Source organism: Parus major, chromosome 7 (assembly GCF_001522545.3).
Source record: "Parus major isolate Abel chromosome 7, Parus_major1.1, whole genome shotgun sequence".
Lineage (NCBI taxonomy): Eukaryota > Metazoa > Chordata > Aves > Passeriformes > Paridae > Parus > Parus major.
In genome coordinates, this window is record NC_031776.1 from 3,408,645 (window position 1) to 3,427,894 (window position 19,250).

General features: G+C 48.3%; 1 protein-coding gene and 2 long non-coding RNA genes across 5 annotated transcripts in view; 2 read left to right on the plus strand and 1 right to left on the minus strand.

The window, feature by feature from the left end:
* LOC107207795 overlaps positions 1–3,577 on the plus strand; it is a 36,789-nt gene extending 33,212 nt beyond the window's left edge. The window contains exon 3 of the long non-coding RNA XR_001522941.3: positions 3,240–3,577. This is a non-coding gene — a long non-coding RNA (uncharacterized LOC107207795). The remainder of the gene's footprint in view (positions 1–3,239) is intronic.
* A 4,837-nt stretch (positions 3,578–8,414) lies between these two features.
* On the minus strand, positions 8,415–12,416 carry LOC107207796. 2 transcript variants are annotated; one of them, XR_004498386.1, is made up of 5 exons: positions 12,021–12,416; positions 11,544–11,617; positions 11,243–11,409; positions 9,983–10,058; positions 8,415–9,720 (listed from the first exon to the last, which is right to left on the minus strand). It is a non-coding gene; the product is annotated as an uncharacterized LOC107207796 (long non-coding RNA). The 2 variants fall into 2 exon arrangements; XR_001522942.2 differs by having other exon boundaries at positions 9,983–11,409.
* Positions 12,417–12,880: 464 nt separating this feature from the next.
* Positions 12,881–19,250, plus strand: part of ERBB4 (erb-b2 receptor tyrosine kinase 4) — a 553,629-nt gene continuing 547,259 nt past the window's right edge. For both annotated transcript variants that reach the window (XM_015634896.1, XM_015634897.1), the window contains exon 1: positions 12,881–12,974. In XM_015634896.1, the coding sequence (XP_015490382.1) occupies positions 12,881–12,974 (94 nt within the window). The remainder of the gene's footprint in view (positions 12,975–19,250) is intronic.

A 19,250-nucleotide genomic window follows, 5' to 3' on the forward strand; every position in this document is an offset into this window, starting at 1 on the left:
ACAGCCAAGATCTCGGTGATGCCCCACCTCACCCCACGTGTTCCTGAGCTGACTCCCAGCCAAACCTCAGCACCATGGCCACCTCTGCCATGTGCTCCCTGAGGTGACCCTCTGGCTATCGAGCCCTAGAGGAGTGGTTGCTTACACCACAGGTTTCCCCTGGCTTGAAGAGAATAAAAAGCCCCATTGGTGACAGCAAACATGTAAAGAATGTGCCAGGTTGTTTTGCTTTGCACAGTGCAAAGCTGCCCCTTTCCCTACACTGCTTTGTTTTATCACATTTTTTTGTGGTTACAAATTACCTTCTTTTCTTTCCCAACCCCCAAAACTTTCTCTAGATGCAAACTGTGGCACCTGAGTGAGTATGGTAGCAAGCTGTCCTCACCTTTATCTGCTGCTGTTGGACAGATAAATCCACACTACAGCAGAGTACTTGCAGATTACTATCTTTCTTGTGTGAAAATTTGTCTCAGTGTAAGTGGCATCGGGAGATGGGAAAGCAGAGCTTCAGGTACTCCACCTTTCTTTCACCAGGTCAACAAGGAGATTGATTTTTCTTCTGCTATACCAATGGCTTGTTTTTGGTTCCTATTCTGTATGAGAAGGATCAGAGTTGGGGGTGGGGGGGAAGGAAGACAATTTTGAGGGATCAGTTCTGCCCCTTGCAGTTATTGAAGGGATGCCTACCACAGTGGGTGAAAGGAGAGGTCTTTGCCAAGGCAGACAGTCTGATCATCTGTCTCACACAGAATCAGTGGGTCGTTAATGTTTGAGCCAGCCTCTTATTTCACTGCAGTTGTCTGTGTTGTCAAGGCTTTCCTCAATACATCAAAAACCTGAAGTACTAAACAGCCCCAGCTATGGCTGGAACAGGAATTATTCCTGATCTAGAGCAAACTCTGCTGAGGGCCACTCTTTCTGTGATATTTGTGACACTGAGCAAAGCGATTGACCAACACAAGATGATTATTTTTCGCTTTGTGCTCCCTTAGGTTAAAGTTTTGGGAGGATGAGGGTTACCTCCAGGACTGAATCCTGCTTTTGAGCTGATGGATGCATTGCAGGCTCTGGTCCCTTTGCACCCTCAGCTTCCCCCAAAAGAGGAGGAGACACACATCTCCAGGAGCCAGAGAACCAACCCCTGGCAGCCCTGTATTGTGTGAGATATTTCATTTACAAAGGCAGGGATATTTGTACCATCACCTTCCTTGATGGTTCCCCAAGCCTTGCTCTGCCAATAGAGATCAGTGCAGAGAGGTCATTAGGAAGAGTAACATGAATGCCTTGTGAAGATCAGGAGGCTGTTCTGAAGAAAGTCCCTTCCAGCACTGAATTTTACAGTGGTCCAACTGGCTGGAAGGTGCAGCTTGTTTTACCTGGTTGCTTTAGTCTTTAAAAAGTCTAGTAAATACCTAAGAAGAAGAAAGAAGAAGAAGAAGAAGATGAAGAAAGTGGTTTACCTGGTAAAAAAAGAAAAAATCCACCCCAAATTGCACAATGGAGGGAATATCTGTCTCTCTGTGTCAGTGATGTTAAACTGGGGTTTCAGTGAGAGAGGGCTCAGCCTTGGTCAGGTTTTCCAGATAAATTGAAAAGAATGTGGTAATATCTGAAATGCTACTTGCTCAGTGGCTTTGTTAAGCATGGAGATCAACAGAAGTGCATAGGTAACATCCCTCTTCACACCTGAGCCTGTGAAGTGAGGATGAGCTAGTTTAATGGCTCTCACTTCTGACTGAAATCCTTCTTTGCTGGGTATCCTGGGGTTTACAGTCACTAATACCTTTCCATAAGACATCTCTCAATCAACAGAGACAACTCTATTTACAGAACAACATTTTTCACCTGCTTGTCAGCATGTCAAGCAATACCAAAACACACAATCTCCTCCTGAATCCCACAAGCAAATCATTCATTTTTTAAAACATCATCACGTCAGTAATGGTGTTGGAGATGGGTTAAGACAGCCACGCCTCTGCTTCATACCTATGGAGAGAGGAGAGCTTAGAGCATCTGCCTGAGAGGTGCCATGATTTAGGAGGAAGACCCTTCCCAGCACTGTTTTGCTGCTTGGGTTTTTTCCTTGCAGTTAACTGCAGCTATAGCTGAAAAGCAAAACAAAGCCAAAAACAAACAAAAAACCCCAAACCAGTGGGCTATTAACAAGTCAGTTTAATGTTGACAATGGAACTTTGCAGTGGGAGTGTAATCTGGTTAATGTTCCAGAGCCGAACAACCCGTCAGTTCACATCCCTTTTGTTAGCAGCGGTGGCAATGCTTCCCCTAGAAGTTAAAGCCATGTGTCTCATTTCTGAGAGAGGATTACTCATAAAAAAGGAGAATAAATTGATTGCCCAGTCCACAGAAGGAAAAAACCACACAAGGGGATAAAATATGAGAATTAAGATGGGCAAACAGATTTCTACAACTCGTGTATGGAAAAACCTGTGTCTGGTAGACTTGAGCTGTGCCATTTTAGATGCATTTCTCCAACCCATGTAAATATTTCTCTCCATTGGAAAAGAAGGAAATTTCATTTTTCATCAGAGCTCTAGAGTGATCTCGTTGTTGAAAACAGAGGGAAAAGATATATCAGGAAGCCAAAGCAGTTGCCGCCACATAGTTGTTTTCAATAATCCAGTGAGTCACTGCATAGAAGAGCCTTTCATTTCTCCCTGTGGTTCAGACTAAATTGTTTATTAAAGTTTTGGTGCATTGTTTAAAATTAAAAAAAAAAGGGAAATTGTACCTCTTTATTTTAAAGACTTTTGCAATAAAAATTCAGATTATTCAAATTTATCAAGTGCATTTTATAAGGCAGTAACCAGAGCAATTTTTTCCTCATACCACAAGATATTCCCTGGCTTTTCCATCTCATTCATAGTCATACATAAGGAGGCTGTTTACAAGGCTACAGGGAGAAAAAAAATATTATAGAAATGAAAACTTGATCCAACCAATGGCTGGATTTGTAATGAAAGACCTATGTGGAAGGTAAACAGCAGCCTAATGTAATACTTTAAAGGCAATTCTTGAAAAGTGATTTATAATAGCTGCAAAGGGGATCAGTACTTCAGCTCTTCACCCATGCAGAGGTGTGGAATAGAAGCTAATTGCATATGTAGCTATAATGCACACTGAGCAGCCAGAACAGACAAATAAAAATATTTAAGATGTTTCACTTTTTTTAAATCACAAGGTCATGAACTTTTATTTTGTTTTTGTTTCTTTTTCCCCAGGAAATTGGACAGGAGGTTGGCTGAAAGTGTACCAGAGCTCTACAGGGATTTCTTGTGCCTTTTCAAGGAAGGATTTGCTGTGTTCTAGAATGTGTAAATATTGTTCAGGGCTTGTTTTGTTTTGTTTTTTATCTCAAATGCTTGCCAAGGAAATAGAACTGCGCAAACATAATTAGCCAGAGGCTGAACATTTAATCTTAAATTCTGAGTCTTCATTAAGTCTTAATTTAAACCTTAGGAGGGAAGCTTGCAACCATTCCTGTTCATAAGAGTGGATGGAATTTGTGGCAGGTTTTAATGGCAGAAGAGGGAAACCACTCCAATGGGGACAGCTTGGAAAACTCTCCTGAAACCAGTAAATGGTCAGGTGGTTGTGTCATGGATAATGGGACAAGATCTGGATACAAGTCACCTCTTGTGAGGTCAAAGCAGGCCATGGTGGATGGGACTTTGGGCAACCTGATCTGGTGGAAGGTGTCCGTGCTTGGATTGGGATCAGATGGGCTTGCAGCTCCCTTCCAGCCCAAACCATTTTGTGGCTCAGAGTTTAAGAATGTGGTGTGGGAGAACTGGAGGGTTTGTGGGTTGAAAAAATGAGAGCTTTCCCTTTGCATGAGTTACTCAAATCAGGATGGCCTTTTGGGGTAGGGTTTTGTTTTTTTTCCCCACAGGTGATCAGTCCATGTGTGATCTTCCAATGACACTGTTATTTTTACCTGAAAAAGGGACAATTTCTGAATTTGAATCAAATGTAATCTATCAAATAAACTGCTAGTACCTTTTATTTTTATCTCAATTTATAGAGAAAAATTTCTGCACTAGGCATGATAGGGAGAAAAAAAAACTAGAGGGAGAAAAATTAAATAAAACAAATCCTTCTATTCCCTTCTGAAAGCACTTTTATGATCTGTGAACTTGTAGAGGAATGTGAAGGTGCTGTGATTTCTCTTACACTTTCCTTTGCCTTTTTTTAATGATAAGAGCTATCAAATGACATCTTTGTGAGGAACACACCAGACCCTCTGCACATCGAATAAAGTCCAAAAAGCAGCAGAATTAATTCCTGTGACTGTTCATGCCAAATCTGTTTTCTTGTTCAGTGTTGTCAGGGGAGGGTCATAATTTGAAGTAGCCCTCTTCTTTTTCCCTGATCACCAAATATTCAGAAAAGCAGTAACAGAGGTTAAAAATAAATATGAAAATCAATTTTAAACCTAAATAACAAGATTTATATAGTATCTAGTACTTGTTGAAAGTTTCTTTTTCTAGTGCGTGCTTTAAAAAAAAAATAAGTAGTGCAAGAAGAGAGCATTCACCTCACAAATGGCTGGATTCCAGGAAAGAAGGAAAAAAACCAAGAAAAAAAGGCAAAGAAGGGAAAATTTGGGCGGAGATTTGCATGGCTGCCTGCAGACAAGGCAACCCACTGGCCTGTTGCCTGCTCCTGCCCTGCCAGCGGAAGTTTTGCCCTTGCCTTGGCAGCAGCACCCTGAAATGCTGCTCGGCTTTGTGCCGCGGCTCCTGGTGGGCTCCAGGCCCAGGGAAGGCAAGGAGGGGGTGTCCTGCATGGAAAAGCATCCCCATGTGAGCCACCTGCCAAACAGATACCACCCAGATACCACCTCAGCCCCACTGCTTCTGCTTTTGCCACTTGGATGAGGACACACGAATTCAATCCCTAGGTTTGTAACAAACCTAGGTTACAAATCCTTTGGTGAAGTTTGCGAAGTTATTGAGTGCTTCTGCTCACCTCGGCAGCTTCACGACTCCTACAGCTATGTGGAAAATTTAAAATAATAGAACTGTTTAACATGGCAACAGCGACCTGGATCCTGGAAGGATCTGACTGGAGCAGTTCCTACAAATCAACCCAGTATGAACTTCTAAGCAAATGGGCTGGTCCCCTGTGAGCGACTGAACATCTTGTCCTGGGCATGTTAACAGCAAATCCTGAAATAATGGAGACTTTTGGAAACCAATTTTGATAACCAGACTCTATTTGTAAGGTATTTAGAGCTAATAAAGCTGCTGTGGTCTTGGGGGTGCCCTTTTCCTTGAGCACAATGGGAAACTCTTCTTGTCAGGATTGCTATAGAAACAATGAATTATCAGGCAAACGGGACCATCCAGCAAATTGTGCCAGACGGGGAATGTGTGCTGATAACGTGGCAGCGTTAATTTGCTCTATTTTGTTATAAGTAGAGCTTGCATTGCCTATAGAAATGTAAAGAGGCAGGTGAGCTGGAGTGTCTATTATTTATACACTCAGTTTGTGCTGTATAAATGAATTTTTCATGGGAAGACTTTTTAGGAAAAAAAGGCTTCAGAAACTACTTCGTAAATAATTATGACTGGGAGCTTCAAATGTGCTTTGAAGAATGGGTGGATCTCCTTTAGCACCCCTTAAAATTTTTCAGCTACAACCATGAAGGTGTTGTAGAATGGGCTGCTTTGACCATGTGGGAGATACCCCAGGCCCATTACTCACAGCCTTTAGCACAATAATGCTGAACCATGGCTTGCATTGCCTTCTGTCATCTCACAAAACTGTGTCACCCATAAGCAAATGCAAATATTATCAGTATGTTGATGTGCTTGTACTGTATGGCTTGAGAAGTCAGCACCGGACTGAAGTATGATCCAACAACAAGAAAGAAGCAGAAACCCCTTGGTATCAAGTGGATAACCGCTATATTAACTGCATTTTTCTCAATGCCACCTGGGAGGATGTTCCTCTATTTTTAAGAAGAAAGAAGACATGAAATGTGGCAGGAAATCATTGAGCTGAGAGGAGTTTGGCTTCAGATGTGAGACACACCACCATGATCACAGAGAAGGTAGGGGAGAGGTGGGAAAGAAGGATGAGTGAGAGAGGACTAGGCAAGAGAACGCTGTATTTGGATGTAATATATGAGCTGGGAAGAAAACAAAAACGCCCATGTTTTTGCATGTGGGTGATGGGAAAAATACTGCATTTTCTACTGGGCTGAATGAGGGTGGTGAGGCACTGGCACAGATTTCCCAGAGAGGTGGTGGATGCCCCAGCCCTGGAAACATCCATTGAGGGTCAGGTTGGATGGGCTTCTGAGCAACCTGATCTAATTTAAAGTGTCCCTGCTCATTGCAGGGGGTATGGAAGGACCTTTAAATCCAACCTAAACTATTCTGTGATTCTGTGAAATGTAAGTGAGGCCCTAGGAAAAGCAGGTTTCCAAAAGGTTTGATATATACAGGAGGACCAAAAAAAGAAACAGTAAGATGCCCTAATTCAGAGCGGACATCATAGACCTGTGTTAGGACTCTTACAATAACTGAGTACTTAAATCTTTTTGCTATGAATGAGATATAAACACCACTAAAACCCAAGTATAGTCTAAAATGTTCTCTTGAGATCAGCCTTTAGTTGCGGAAAATAAAATTACGAAGCCTGTGTTGTACTGGCTGCTGCTGCAATTTTGTCTTTATAAGATACTTTTTCTATTATCTAATTGGGTGGCTTTTTTCAGGTTCCCAGAGTACTCTTCTTTGTGCTTCAAGGGAATTTTTGTTGCTCCTCAAACAATAATTCTGAAAAAAAACCTCACACACACAAAAAAACCAAACTAGTGCATTGCACCACCCCACAATAGGCCCAGTGTTGATGTCAGATTAACTGTCCCCAGTGAATGCAGAGCTCACATCTCTCTGCCTTGCCTGGAGCTCCACTCTGCTCTGCCTCTGGGGTTATGATATCATCTCTGAAGTCCTGCAAACACAGCTGAGCTCCACACTGCTCCCATTGTAGGTCCCACTTCTCAAAACATGGAGCTGGGGATCTCGGCCAAGCAGCAGCGTATCTCTGCAGGAGATGGAGGAGGTGGGGATACCTCCATGCCACTCTTTCTCCCCACAGATGTTCACCACGATTATCTGCAAAGGCCATGTACTTCCAAAGAGCTGCTCACCTGGCTGTGCACATATAGAGCCTGTATTTATCCTTCTGCTTCTCCAGGTGTGAACTGAAAAGCCTGCAACTATAAAGGAACCCCATAACTGTCTTGACATCAGTTTGAGGTGGGTTATTTCCAAGGGTCTCAGCTGTCTGCAGGTGAGAAGCCATCTTCTTCTTGCACAAGCTTTCTTCTTGCATGGGCTTTTGGCTGCTTATCACATGTGAGTGAGGCTGTGCTGGGAGGCAAGAGGATACCCAAGAGAATATTTTTCTCACACCAAGTGTCTGTATTTGTGCAGAGATGCCTGCTTCCAGCTTCGTGCACTTGGGCACGTGTTGCCTAATGGACCAGGGCTTCTCGTTCAGCACGGCTGACAAGGAGCATCTCTGTCGCCACAGCTGACACACGCTTGCTTTGTTAAATGACATAAGATGCTGCAGTGCAAGGCACAAGTTCTCCCATGCTTTCAGCTAAACAATTTACTACTGTGCTGCAAATATCCTTCTCTGGGCCAGCAAGTGGGAGGGACCTGGAGCTGGTTATATGTGTCCCAGCTTGGTCAGCTCTGACGCCCTTGACATTGCAAGGAGCAATTGAAACAAAGTGATGTGTTGACCTAATGCCCTACATTGCAGGGCATTCAAACCTAGGCAGCTCTCAAACTGCCTGCTGAGGTTTGGCCCCATGTGGCATTTTCTGCTCTGCTGCATCTTCTCCAACCCTCCTGCCTCTGCACCATCCTGGGCATAAGCAAAGCCAGGGGTTTGGAATGCGTGTTTCTGGCCGCAAAGCGAAGTATTTTCTGCATATCAAGTACTCATCAGCGACTGGGAACGCAACCAAGGATGTAGGGGAGGAGAGGAGGAAACCACACTTGATCCCACAGAAACCACAAACCTAATTTCACTGAAGGCAATTAGCTAGGCACTCATTTGGTTAGGGTGGCTGTGCTACTTTGTAAAACATGACCTTTTAATGAGATGGGGAGGTGGATCTGCCTTTCTGCTAGTCTACACTGGCAAAGGAAAACCACCAGCAGTTAATTATCATCAGGAGACAGGAGCAGGGGTGAAGTGGCCCTGAAAACCATCTCTGTGCACTTCCAAGTCCTGCTTTGCAAGATGGGATCGTGTCCCTGATCCCATGCCATCACACTCAGCTGCCCTCCCAAAGGCACCAGGATGCTGCAGCATCCTTGGTTGGGCAGTGCTGACTCAGGCACAGGGTCCTGTGCCTGCTCCCTGGCACTGCTGTCCCCCAGATATTTCACAACTAGATATAAAAATCCCTGAGTTAGATGCTTGCGGCTGTGCTCCCTGCAAGGGGAAGCAGTAAAAGGCTGATTTATGCTCTGAACCACAAAAGCCTTTTATTGCTGCTTTTTTTTTTAATGTAACTGTCTTGCCCTTAAATGTCTAATCCCTTTCTAAGCGTCTTGTGGAAGTAGCAGGGCTTTCCATGGGTTAAAGGCGGTGCTTCTCAAGAGGATCAAGTTGTCCACTGGGTCCCCAAAGCCCCTCTTGCCCTGGCACAGCCAGTCCTCCTGTCAGCAAGGGAGGAGGGCAGCAGTAAGCCATGTGTTGCCAGCATGGTCCACCACATTCTTCCAGCCCTCAGCTTGCTAGGGTTGTTGGAGAGTTATTCCATCACTTGGAGTATTCCCTGTCAGTCTTGGGCACTGCTGCTCCTTCAGGGAAGAATAAAAACCCCAAGCTGATCTAACAGAAACAGGGATTTAGGAGTTTGACTCCAGGCGTATACTTCTAAAGATATTGCCCAATTATTTCTTCATTTTTATTAATTGCGATTAGTCATTTATGGCCCCTTTTAAATTCAACTTCTCAAGAAAAATATTGCTTTAGAAAAAAAAAAAGGAAAGTAATTTCATGAACAATTAGCAAAAGCTACAGCTGCACCATAAAAGAGAAATACTGGGGGGGGAGGAATGTTTCAGATTGACTGGGGCATGGAATTTGTCAAATGGATGGAAAGCCAGCTGAGATCCTAAGGAAGAGGTGATGCTGGAGAGGGGCAAAAGTACACAGTGTGGCAGTGCTCAGTTCATTGTCAGGCCTCATGTTAATTAGTGGCTTTATTAATGATTTGGAAGCGATGAGAAGTGTTAATTGCATCAGAAAATGATGCTATATTGGAAAGAGCTGAAGCAGAGGTGAGAGCAGAAGAAAGAGCAGCAAGAGAGGCAGGGAGGGCTGAGGGATGTAAGAGGGATTTGATTTCATTCAGGCTCTGGGGACTTTTCTACAGTTTCCCCCAGTAAAAAAGCAGCAATGTTTGTGGACACGGATGGGGCCCACAGAGGTCAGACAGGAGGGTTTGGTTTGAAGCAAGAACCATGGAGCCCCTTCCTGTCACCCTCAAGGGAGGAACAGAGACTTGCCTGTAGTGTAGGGCAGGCAGAGTCCCTGCACAACAAAACTGATCGGCGTGGAGGGGCAGCTGACTACAGAAGACTCTAGACTGTATAGAGCGTGTTTAAAAGAAAACTGTAGAAAGGTAATTCCAATCCCTCTGCTTGCTGTGCAGCCGAACTGAAGGAAGGGGGGAAACAAAACCCAGATTAATGTAGAAATTGCATTTAATGATCATCCCGAGAAGCCATAGGACAAAATCAAGGGAGTGAGCTGCCACAAGCTATTAAGGAGGAAACCCTCTGCCCACCGGATGCCAGTGTTGCCCAACATTAAATCACATGGAGAAAACTCCTCTGGCAAGAGAATATTTGGTGCTTAAAGACACCCATCACTCCAGCTTCCAAACACCACCACATTCAAAAGCGCACCTGCAACTTACCTGGTGACACAGTTAAATCTGTTTGCAACTCATTATTCTGGAGGTAGGCAAAGGTGACAAAGCCAAGGACGAAGCACTGTGTAAAATTTTAGTTTTACTGAGCAGGCCCTAAAGAAACCCAAGCAGAGTTTTATTGTGTGGCTCCTCGGGCTGACAGTCTCCATTAACCATCGGTTAATACTGCAGCGTCAGAGCGAACCCGGAGTCGTGGCCCTGCGCTGTTAGAAAGTGTCCTTCATCCCAGCAAGAGACCTTGGGGTGAGAATATTTTGCATGAAGAGCCACTGGTGTAAGAGCTGAGCCTCTCAGCTCTGCATTGCAGTCAGCGTGTGGTGTGCCATCCCTCCACGCCACAAATAAATCTACAATTTCTCAGCTGGGTGCCTTTGGAAGCCACATACTAATACGCTTATATGGGAAGAGAGACCAGACAAGGTTCAAATAAAGAGCTCATGTAATAAATAAACATGAGGTCAGTACGAGAACAGCAATAATTGCTTTGTATGACAAGATTTGCATAGCAAACATTTGTGATTAATGTACAGCCGGCGTCAGGTAAGGAGCCTTCACTATCGTTGCTCCATCTGCACCTTCCAATCTAGAAGGTACAGCAGCTCCAGCCAGAGCAATTAGTCACTGTTTACAGAGAGGCAGATTGAGCAAAATTTTTCTAGTTCAATATTTGAGTGAGTTTTGCCTCACAGCCTCCCGTTGGATCCATTTCTGTGCCAGGCAGGGATCACGCTTCTTTCCTGGGGGTGGCAAGGTGGCAAGCACTGCTGCTAATCTGCTCTGCAAGGGCATGGCCTGAATCCCAGCCTTTCCTGCTGGCTTCACCCAGGTGGTGTTCCCAGGGAAAACCCTAAGGAAGAGGCTGAAGACCCTGCATCTCAAGGCTCTGCTTCCCAGCTGCCTCTTTTTCACCTGTCTCTGCCTGCCTGTGAACTGCCCCTTCGCCACCGCTGATGAAGGCAGTGGGATGCAGCACCGAAGGGAGTGAAACCTCCTTCTTTACAGCCTCCTTTCTGCAAAGCCTAGCCAATTCGTTCCAGCTAAACTTTCAGCTCTTTGGCAAGAACCATAATCTGACTTGAAACACTATCTTGATTTGGGGATTTTTTTTTTTATTTTTTTTTTAAAGCATGCAAGCCTCTGGCTTCTCTGGAAAGGAGGCAGTTTGGCTGGAGGGACTGATTCCTCTGAGGTTAATTCCTACGGGAAAACCATTCAATTGGAGCCAGTTGGAGGGAAGGCACTTACTGCTGTGGTCTTCCACTTAATCTGCTTGGGGGTGCCAGGGAAAGCTGTTGGCATCACCGGGAAGTCACTCCAAGAAGTATTGCACAGATCTTGGAAGGGCATAAGGAGAGTTCCTTCATGTTGATGAGATCCAGAAAGGCTTGGTCAGGATGAGCAGGCTTCAAAACCTAGGGCACACATTTTGGAGACATGAAGCGAAGAATTGAAAGTGTTCTTCCCTTGTGCACTTGCACTGCTCAGTTATGACTGAGGATGCCAATCAACACATCAAGAATGATAAATGTCAGCTGCTGTCTCCCACCTGTGATGAGATGTCGAGATTTTCAGTTGCTGTCTTGTTGAGACAAGCCTTGATGAGACACCGGTACCCTGGACCTGTTGGGGAGGACATTTGTGTCAGCATTTCACCCTTGTGCTGGAGTGGGTGGTAGTGAGGGGGATACTGGGCTGATGCAGGACCTTGGCACTGCAGCTGTCCCCACCTGAGAGCATTTAGGAGGTGCCACCAGGCTGGCAGGGGACATCAAGATGGGGGGTGCATTGGTGGGAGATGCCATTACACCTCTGTGCCCCACAGAGTTGGCGGCAGGATGGAAAACGTGGCTCTCATCAGCCGCTTCAGTGCTAAGTCCACCCACCATCACCACACTGATGAGTGATCTCCAAGGTGCCACCAGCCTGCCCTGCTGCTTTTAAAACCTCTCTCCCTCCTTTCCAGCCCTTCCACCCTAAAGCTTTCCACCTGCCTCGGCTGAGCACCGGGAAGCCCTGTACTCACCTTGGTGCTGAGAGCGCAGGTGGGGCGCTCTTCTCTGCCTGAGGGGCTGTGAGCATTCACGGAAGTGGGTGTTTTGGGGCAGAACTCAGGGAGAAAGGTGATAACGCCACGATCTTGTCCGGATCAGGTGTATGGGTGGTGCCCACAGCAGAGCGGAGCCTGGGCGCGCTTCACGCTGCCCACGATGCTCTTCACACTTCAGCTGCGGCCGCCGCTGGGACGGGCTCAGCCCGCACCGGGGCTGCTGTTGTTTGGGGGAGCTGTGTCGGGAGGTGTCCCGGTGCCTCCCGGAGCAGGGTCTCTCCCCGTAGCACCTCAGGGGACGGCAGAGCTCCCTCGGGGGCCCGCTCCCGCCGGTGTTTCCGCGGCCTCCCCTCACGCAGGGGCCGGGGGGGGGCTCGGGACCCGCACCTGCCCCTCAGGCTGAGCGGGGCGGGGCGAAAGCGCGGGAACGGCTCGCGCACACGAGCGCGCGCGGCTCCGCAGGTGCGGAGCGTCCGTGTGGGGAGGGGGGGGCGCGGGGCGGTCCCGGGCGGCGCCGGCCCCCGCCCGCCCCCTCGCTCCGTCCCGCCGCTCCTCCTCCCTCGCCCCGCTCGCTCCTTCCTCCTCCTCCTCCTCTTCTTCCTCGTCGCGCTCCCGCCGCTCCGCTCCGCGCGTGCTGGCGGCGCAGCGCCCCGCGGCCCGGCAGCGGCGCGGCCGCCCCGTCGGCGCCGCGGCGCGCCCGCGGAGGGGCGGCGCTGGGGGCGGCGGCTCGGCGGCGGCAACTTTTGGGAGCCGGCGGCGGCAGCGCGGAGGCTGCGCGGGGGATGGCGGCGGCCAGGCAGCGGCGGCGCTGAGACAGCGGCGGCGGCGGCGGCGCGATGCCGGCGGCGGCCGGGGGGCTGCTGTGGTGGAGCTGCTGCGTGCTGGCGGCGGCGGCCGGGGCCCCGCGGGCCGCCGCGGCGGCGCAGGCAGGTGGGTGAGCGGCCGGGTCCGTCGGGAGCGGCCGGAGCGGCGCGGTGCGGCCGGCGGGGCTGCGCCTTCCCGACAACTTCTCCGTGTCCCGGTGCCCAGCGCGGGGTGCGGGAGTTCGTGCGGGTCCCGCAGAGCGGCGGCGGCCAGAGGGCGACAACCCCCCGCGGGAAGCGGAGCGGAGCCGGCGGTCGCGGGTAGCCCGCGCAGCAGCGCTCCGTGTCCCCGCTCGCTGTCCCCGCCCGGCCCCGGGGCCGTCTCTGTCGCCGGAGCCCCGGCCGGGCTCAGCGCGTGTCCCCGCAGGTGCCGCTGCCGCCCCGACGGGGCTGTGCTGCCGAACTTGGCATCGCGGCGCGCCGGGCGGACGAGGCAGCGTTCGTCCCCCGTCCACCTGTGCGTTCATGTGCGCGGCGCGTCCCGACCCCGCAGCGTAAACACCGCGCCGAGCTGTTTGCGCACGGGGGAGGGCGAGCGGGCGGCTTGGAAGTTAATGCTGGAAAAGGAGCTTTTTCCTCCGGCAGGGTCTGCCCGGAATTTTTAACTTTCTGGAGGGGAAACTTGCAGCGTTGGCTTGAATTTTGTTTTCCTGTTAGTATCCGAGCAGCGCTTTCTGCCGCCGTAGTACGAGCTGTGCCGGCTGAGTCGCCCGGGGAGGGCACGGGGATCGCCCCCCTCTGCATCGCCGCTTTGCTGTGAATAAAACATTAAAAGGAAATTTCTTCAGTCTTTGTAACTTCGCTTTTTTTTTTTTTTTTTTTTCTTTTTTTTTTTTTTTTTTTTCCCCTTTCCTCCCCGGTGATGCAAAATTTATGCTGTTTGGGCGGTATTGGTGCAACAGCTCCTCGTTCTCACAATTTAGTTTATATTTTGGGGCTTTATGTAACAGAGAGAAGGAAGGATACGTTTGGTGAGAAGCGAAAGGAGCGCGTCCTGGCTTTGCCTGCCTGATTGGGCTTCGAAGGCGGTTTTTGATCTTGGGGCACAGTTTACTTTTTCACTGTGTGATTGTTTCCTAACCCTCTTAATCGGGAGGGGTGAAATGCTGGGCTGCTGCTTTCTTTTATATATTCTCTTCCTGCGGTTTGAATCGGTAAATCCCCGCTGAAGAAGAATGGCACTCCTCGTTTCACAGGCGCTGCTTCATTGTACCTTTTTGCCTGCCTCCCTGTTTACACGCAGCCTGACTGTTCGCCTCACTTGATACTTTTCTGTCTCGCACTTTTCCCGTAGCCTGCCCCGGTTTTGGGCAGCAGCCGTCCCCACTGGGATGCTCCCGTGCTCTCCAGCAATCCTTCCCACCGCTCGGACCGGGCTGTTGGCGTGGACGATCGCAAAGACTCTCCATTGCTGGATTTATACCCCAGTGAAAATAAAAAACCGATGTCCAGGGTTGCTCGCCTGCCTTCTTGCCGTCTCTGGGGAAGCCTCCTGGATCTGTGCTGCTGAAAAGCCTCTGTGCAAAACAGAAAATCCGTTTATTAAAATAGAAGGGTTGGAGTGACATTTCCTATTTGGAGGGGTTTAGGCACTGCTGTGGGCACTGGCAGCTAGTAATGATTGAGCCTTGCTACTTGGTGCTTGCCGGAATAGCAAGGCAGGCTGGACAGGGAGCCGTGATTTTCAAGTATTTAGGACCCCCCCAGAATTTGGGCTCTCTTGGCTTTTGGGGGCTATAGGATGGGGCTCTGGCTGCTGCCCTCATTTTCAGTGCATCGAGAGAGATGGTGATGCCGTTGCTCATGCAAGCAAGCTGTTGGCCAAACTTTTGATTTCCTTATCCCATGTGTGTTGGTTAAGATATAAATATGTAAACACGTTGGGGTTTTCTGATTTCTTCTGTCTCCGTGCTTGGGCATATAATGTTTGCAGTGCACAGCTCAGTCGGGGTCACGTGAGCCAAACAGCTTGGTCTGTTACCTGGAAGCTGGCGAGTCTTTGTTCTGCTTGAAAATAGCTGATAAATTAAGTCCATTTTCTGATATGTGGGGTTGGTGAGTTGTTAAGTAATTACAGCCAAATTAACTTAGTCCTGTTTGAAGTATTCAGCTGTTTTGAGAATAAATGTACTTAAAATATTTTTGCAGTTCTTTTTTTTTTCTTTTTTTTATTTCCTCTTTTTTCTTTTTTTTTTCCCAGTGAGAAATGTGTTCAGGCTGATGTATGGGCAGTCTTTTAATTTCATGCCTTTACTCCTCTCTGGGCCATGTCGGATGGGACATGCCACACGCCTTCAGAGAGAATCAGCTCCTCTCCTTTGCTACAGCCCTCCTTGGCACCTCTCCCGTTTATTCCGCCTCGATGTCTATTTGATGGTTAAAATTAGGCTGAGCTCTGAGTGCCTTTGCAAAGGCACGATAAATATTGACTGGGAGTTTCAGCCTGTCACTGCCATCAGAGGGCCTGGCCCCTGCATGGTGGTTGTTCTGTCTGGGTCTTTTTACTAAGGGGGGTGGGTGCTGCTGTGGGCTCAGCGCCCTGCTGGGTGTCCCTGCTGTACCATGCAGCCCTCCAGGTGTGTGTGGGAACATCTCTTCACGGTAGCCAGGGCAGCCTGCTGCTGTCCCCGTGTGTCCCCTGAGAGCACTGCCAGCCAGCACTGCTGCAGGGCAGAGAAAACTGGTTCTGAAGCTGTTTTGGGGGCATCCCCAGGGATCCTGGGGCAGCTCTGGCACAGGGTTGCACCACGCAGGCTGTGTGCCTGCACCTGCTCTGCTGAGACGGGCGCTGCTGAGTGCCCCAGTGACTGAGTTGTGACTTTGCTTTTAAAAAAAGAGATGGTAATTGATGTTTATGTGTATGGAATTTGGCACTAGGAGCTGTGCTCGTAATTAACATGAAAACAGTAATAATAAAGACCTGAAATACATGCCTTATGAGTAAAGCAAATGAGACTTGGCAGTAGCAGCTCACGAAGTGGGGAGCCTTTCTCCTGAGTCTGCATGCTAGTGAAGTGGGATGGGTAGCAGAGAGCACGTTTGGTCCATGGCAGCAAAGGGCTCAGCACCCTGTGGGTGCTCCCAGCTGAACCCCAAGACCTGCATTGCACTTCAGAACAATGCCAAGTTGTTCTGAAGTGTGCTCTCGGTTTTCGAGCAGGACATTAGCCACACACCTTAATCAAATTAAGTTTTCAGGGGATTTTAGTTTGGTTGTGTTTTTTTGTCGTTTTGTTTTTTAATTAAATTTAAGCAAACCACAGCACGTTGACTCACCCCCTATCTGGAAGCACAGCCTGTGATCCAGAGCATGCACATCTTCCAGAGGCTTTTTGGACAAACACCTTTCTGTGAGTCACTGGCCAGAGCTGGGGAGCTGCTGGGGTGGGTGCTGAGCATTTCCTGGGCAGTGGTGGTGGGGTGTGCGGGGTGGCCAGCCCGCAGCCTGCCTCTGTGAGCATCTCTAGGTGGCAGCAGCCCCCAGGAGCTCCCGGCATGAGGGAGGACAAACCGCCCGGAGCTGGGACTGTGGTTTCCCAGGCTCTGATCCTTTTGCTCAGTTCTCCTCCACACCCTTTTCCCAGGCCGAGGAACAGCTTTTTAGGGGGCTAGCGGGGAATCGGCTGTCCCTGGAGTTCTGTCCCCACCTCTTGTGCCCCTGCATGTATGACAGGGGAGGTGTCAAAACACACTGGGAGAGTGACCCAAACACTGAAGTGCTTAATATGAGCAACCATAGGAGCTCAGGTGACTTGTTCTGGAGGACTCGTTAAGATAAACAGTAAGTCTGTACCAAACTGATGATTGGGTGCTGAAGGTGAATGAGTTCAAACTGGGAATAAAGTGCTTGGTCCTAATAGTGTAGGAACTGTTGTGGTAAACTAGGAAAGAAAATAGAAGGTATAGGGTCACTACTATCTATCTTGCACAGGCTCAGATTAGATGGTCCTTCTGCAGTATGTATGCTTGCTCAAAAACATGATGTAGCCTATAGGTTTAATTTTTTTCCCTGTTTTTGTATGACAACAACCCCTCTCCTGATTCTCTTAGGACAATGAGAATGAGCCAGTACCTGGTGGCTGGTGTGCTGGATGGAATAGGATGGTTCTCTGGAAGCTTCTGAACTTTGTGTCCTGCCAGTGCAGATTGGAGTTTAGTACTGTGCAACCAGGCATTTGTGCTCTTAAAACCATGGACTTGTGATGGCAGCTCCGTGGAAACAGCTAAGCCAGGTCTGCCCTTGTGGGCTCTACTCACTCTCAATGCACTGAGGCAATTTTGCTGGGAAAGGAGAGGGGGCTTGTTCCTGGGATTTGGTTTTTACTGTGGTAGGAGCGAAGGCAGGATGAGGTGAGTGCAGCTGGGCTGTTTCCTGTGAATCACTTGTGTGCTGACAAGTCCTCGGGGTGTGCAACAGGCTCCGATTTTCACTGACTTAAAGGTTTTGCTTTTGCAAACAAGTGCAGGCTGCTGGCGGATTTTATGTGTGCCCACGTAGCCAAAGCTGAATTATCCCATGGGAGTACTGCAATCTGCCAGAAAGATTCATCATTTCAGCAACTTTAGTTAATGTTTGTTTAGCGACTTTTTGGTTTGGAGGAGCACTTTAAGCCGTGCACGGTGGCAGTTCCCTTGTGATGAGCTGTGTGTCCACGTGATAAATGGTCTCATTTCTACTGTCCGCTACCTCTGCTGGGCATATGGGCACATGCCAAGCCTCCTGAAGTCTTTGAACAGCTGCTGCTATATATATCTCCTTATTTTCTTTTTTTTTTTCCCCAGCCTGCCAGGGAAACTTGTCCTTCTTCCCACTTTGCATAAAGGGTGTGCAAAGTCCAGTACAGATGAATATTTGCTTGTGCATCAGTGGTTCGTGAGGGTCTGATGTTGGTTGATGTTTGGGCAGCAAAGTCAATAATTCAAACTGCAGGAGCACATACTGGTCACACCATAAACTTGTGCTGAATACCAAGAATATAAATGTATATGAGGAACAGAAATTCATACTGCAAAGAGTATCAAAAAATATTTTTCTTTTCTGGTGGTAACTGCTTTTAGTTTCCATGCCTGAAGCCTATAAACTCTAGTTCCTGACAAAAGAGAAGGTAGGAAAATCAAGTAAATAAAGGCAAAGTAAGCTTCAGACTTATAGCAGATACAGTTCTTTTTGAACTATAAAAAAATGATCAGTCATTGTATAATGTTCCTAAAGTCCTTTTTAGTGACTTCTAAGATTATATTCGTGTTATATTCAGCTCCTTTCTATCCTAATGTCTGTGCAGCTACACATACAATAACTGAATGGGCATTTATAACTTGGATCTTTCTTAATCTCCTAATAAGTCAGCAGTGCAACGTGGGCTCTTGTCACATGGTGACATGCTCCTGTGTCTCATCACCAGCTGCTGTTGAGCTTACAGAAATACAGAGCTGGAAGAAATCTTCCAAAATCCCACTGGGGACCAACCCAAGCTTGGAGCAGTGCTGGCTGTGGTACTGAGCTGCCCCATGGAGGCAGGTCTCCCTCCTAGGCTGTGTTCCCAGAGGAGCTGCAGAGGAAGCTGGGCTGTGGGACATGCTGCTGACGGGCTTTAAATTCATGTGGAGAGGCTACTGTGGCACTGCAAGGCATTATGTGACCTTCGCCTGCAGCTGCTTGACTAAACTGCCTAATAAATGTCTATTAAATAGAGTTGTGGTACCTGACCTCTCTCTTTTTCTCACCCCTCCCGATTGTGATTCATGTAGGAAATGGATCGTGCCAGAGGGAGGTTGGATAAAAAAGCTTGCATGCTGTAAGAAAAAAAACCAAAACAACCCAAAAACCCTTTTTGAACAAAATTAGGTTATGGAAAAGTTGGAAAAGCCCAGAACTGCCAAACAGTGACAGAGCCTTGGCTGTAGTGTTGCTGTGAGAGCAGAACTCTTGTGTCCTGGGTTGGTGACGATACACTGGATAAAGCTCTGAAGCCTATGCCTGTCTTGCTGACTTTAGCTGTGGCTTGGCTCTTTCTGCTCCACTGGGACTCTCCACATGGTGCTCCCATCCCTTTGTCTCCTGTTTTCCCAAGAAAGCCTCTCCTATGGGGCAGGCGTCTCTCGGTTGCTGCCGCTTGCTGAGTTCTCTGAGCAGACATTGCAGATGCTCTTGCACACTTTGCATTTCAGCATATGCTTAAATAACCTTGGTGTGCAGAGCTGAATGTGCAGGGAAGAGATTTGTGGCAGCATTTGGCTCATTTGAAGCCCTGGGAGCTGCTGAGGACCTTCTCCTGTGGACATGGCTCCCGTGGCGGGAGCTGGTACGGGCAGGTTGGAGCTGCTTTGGTGCATGCAGAGGAAG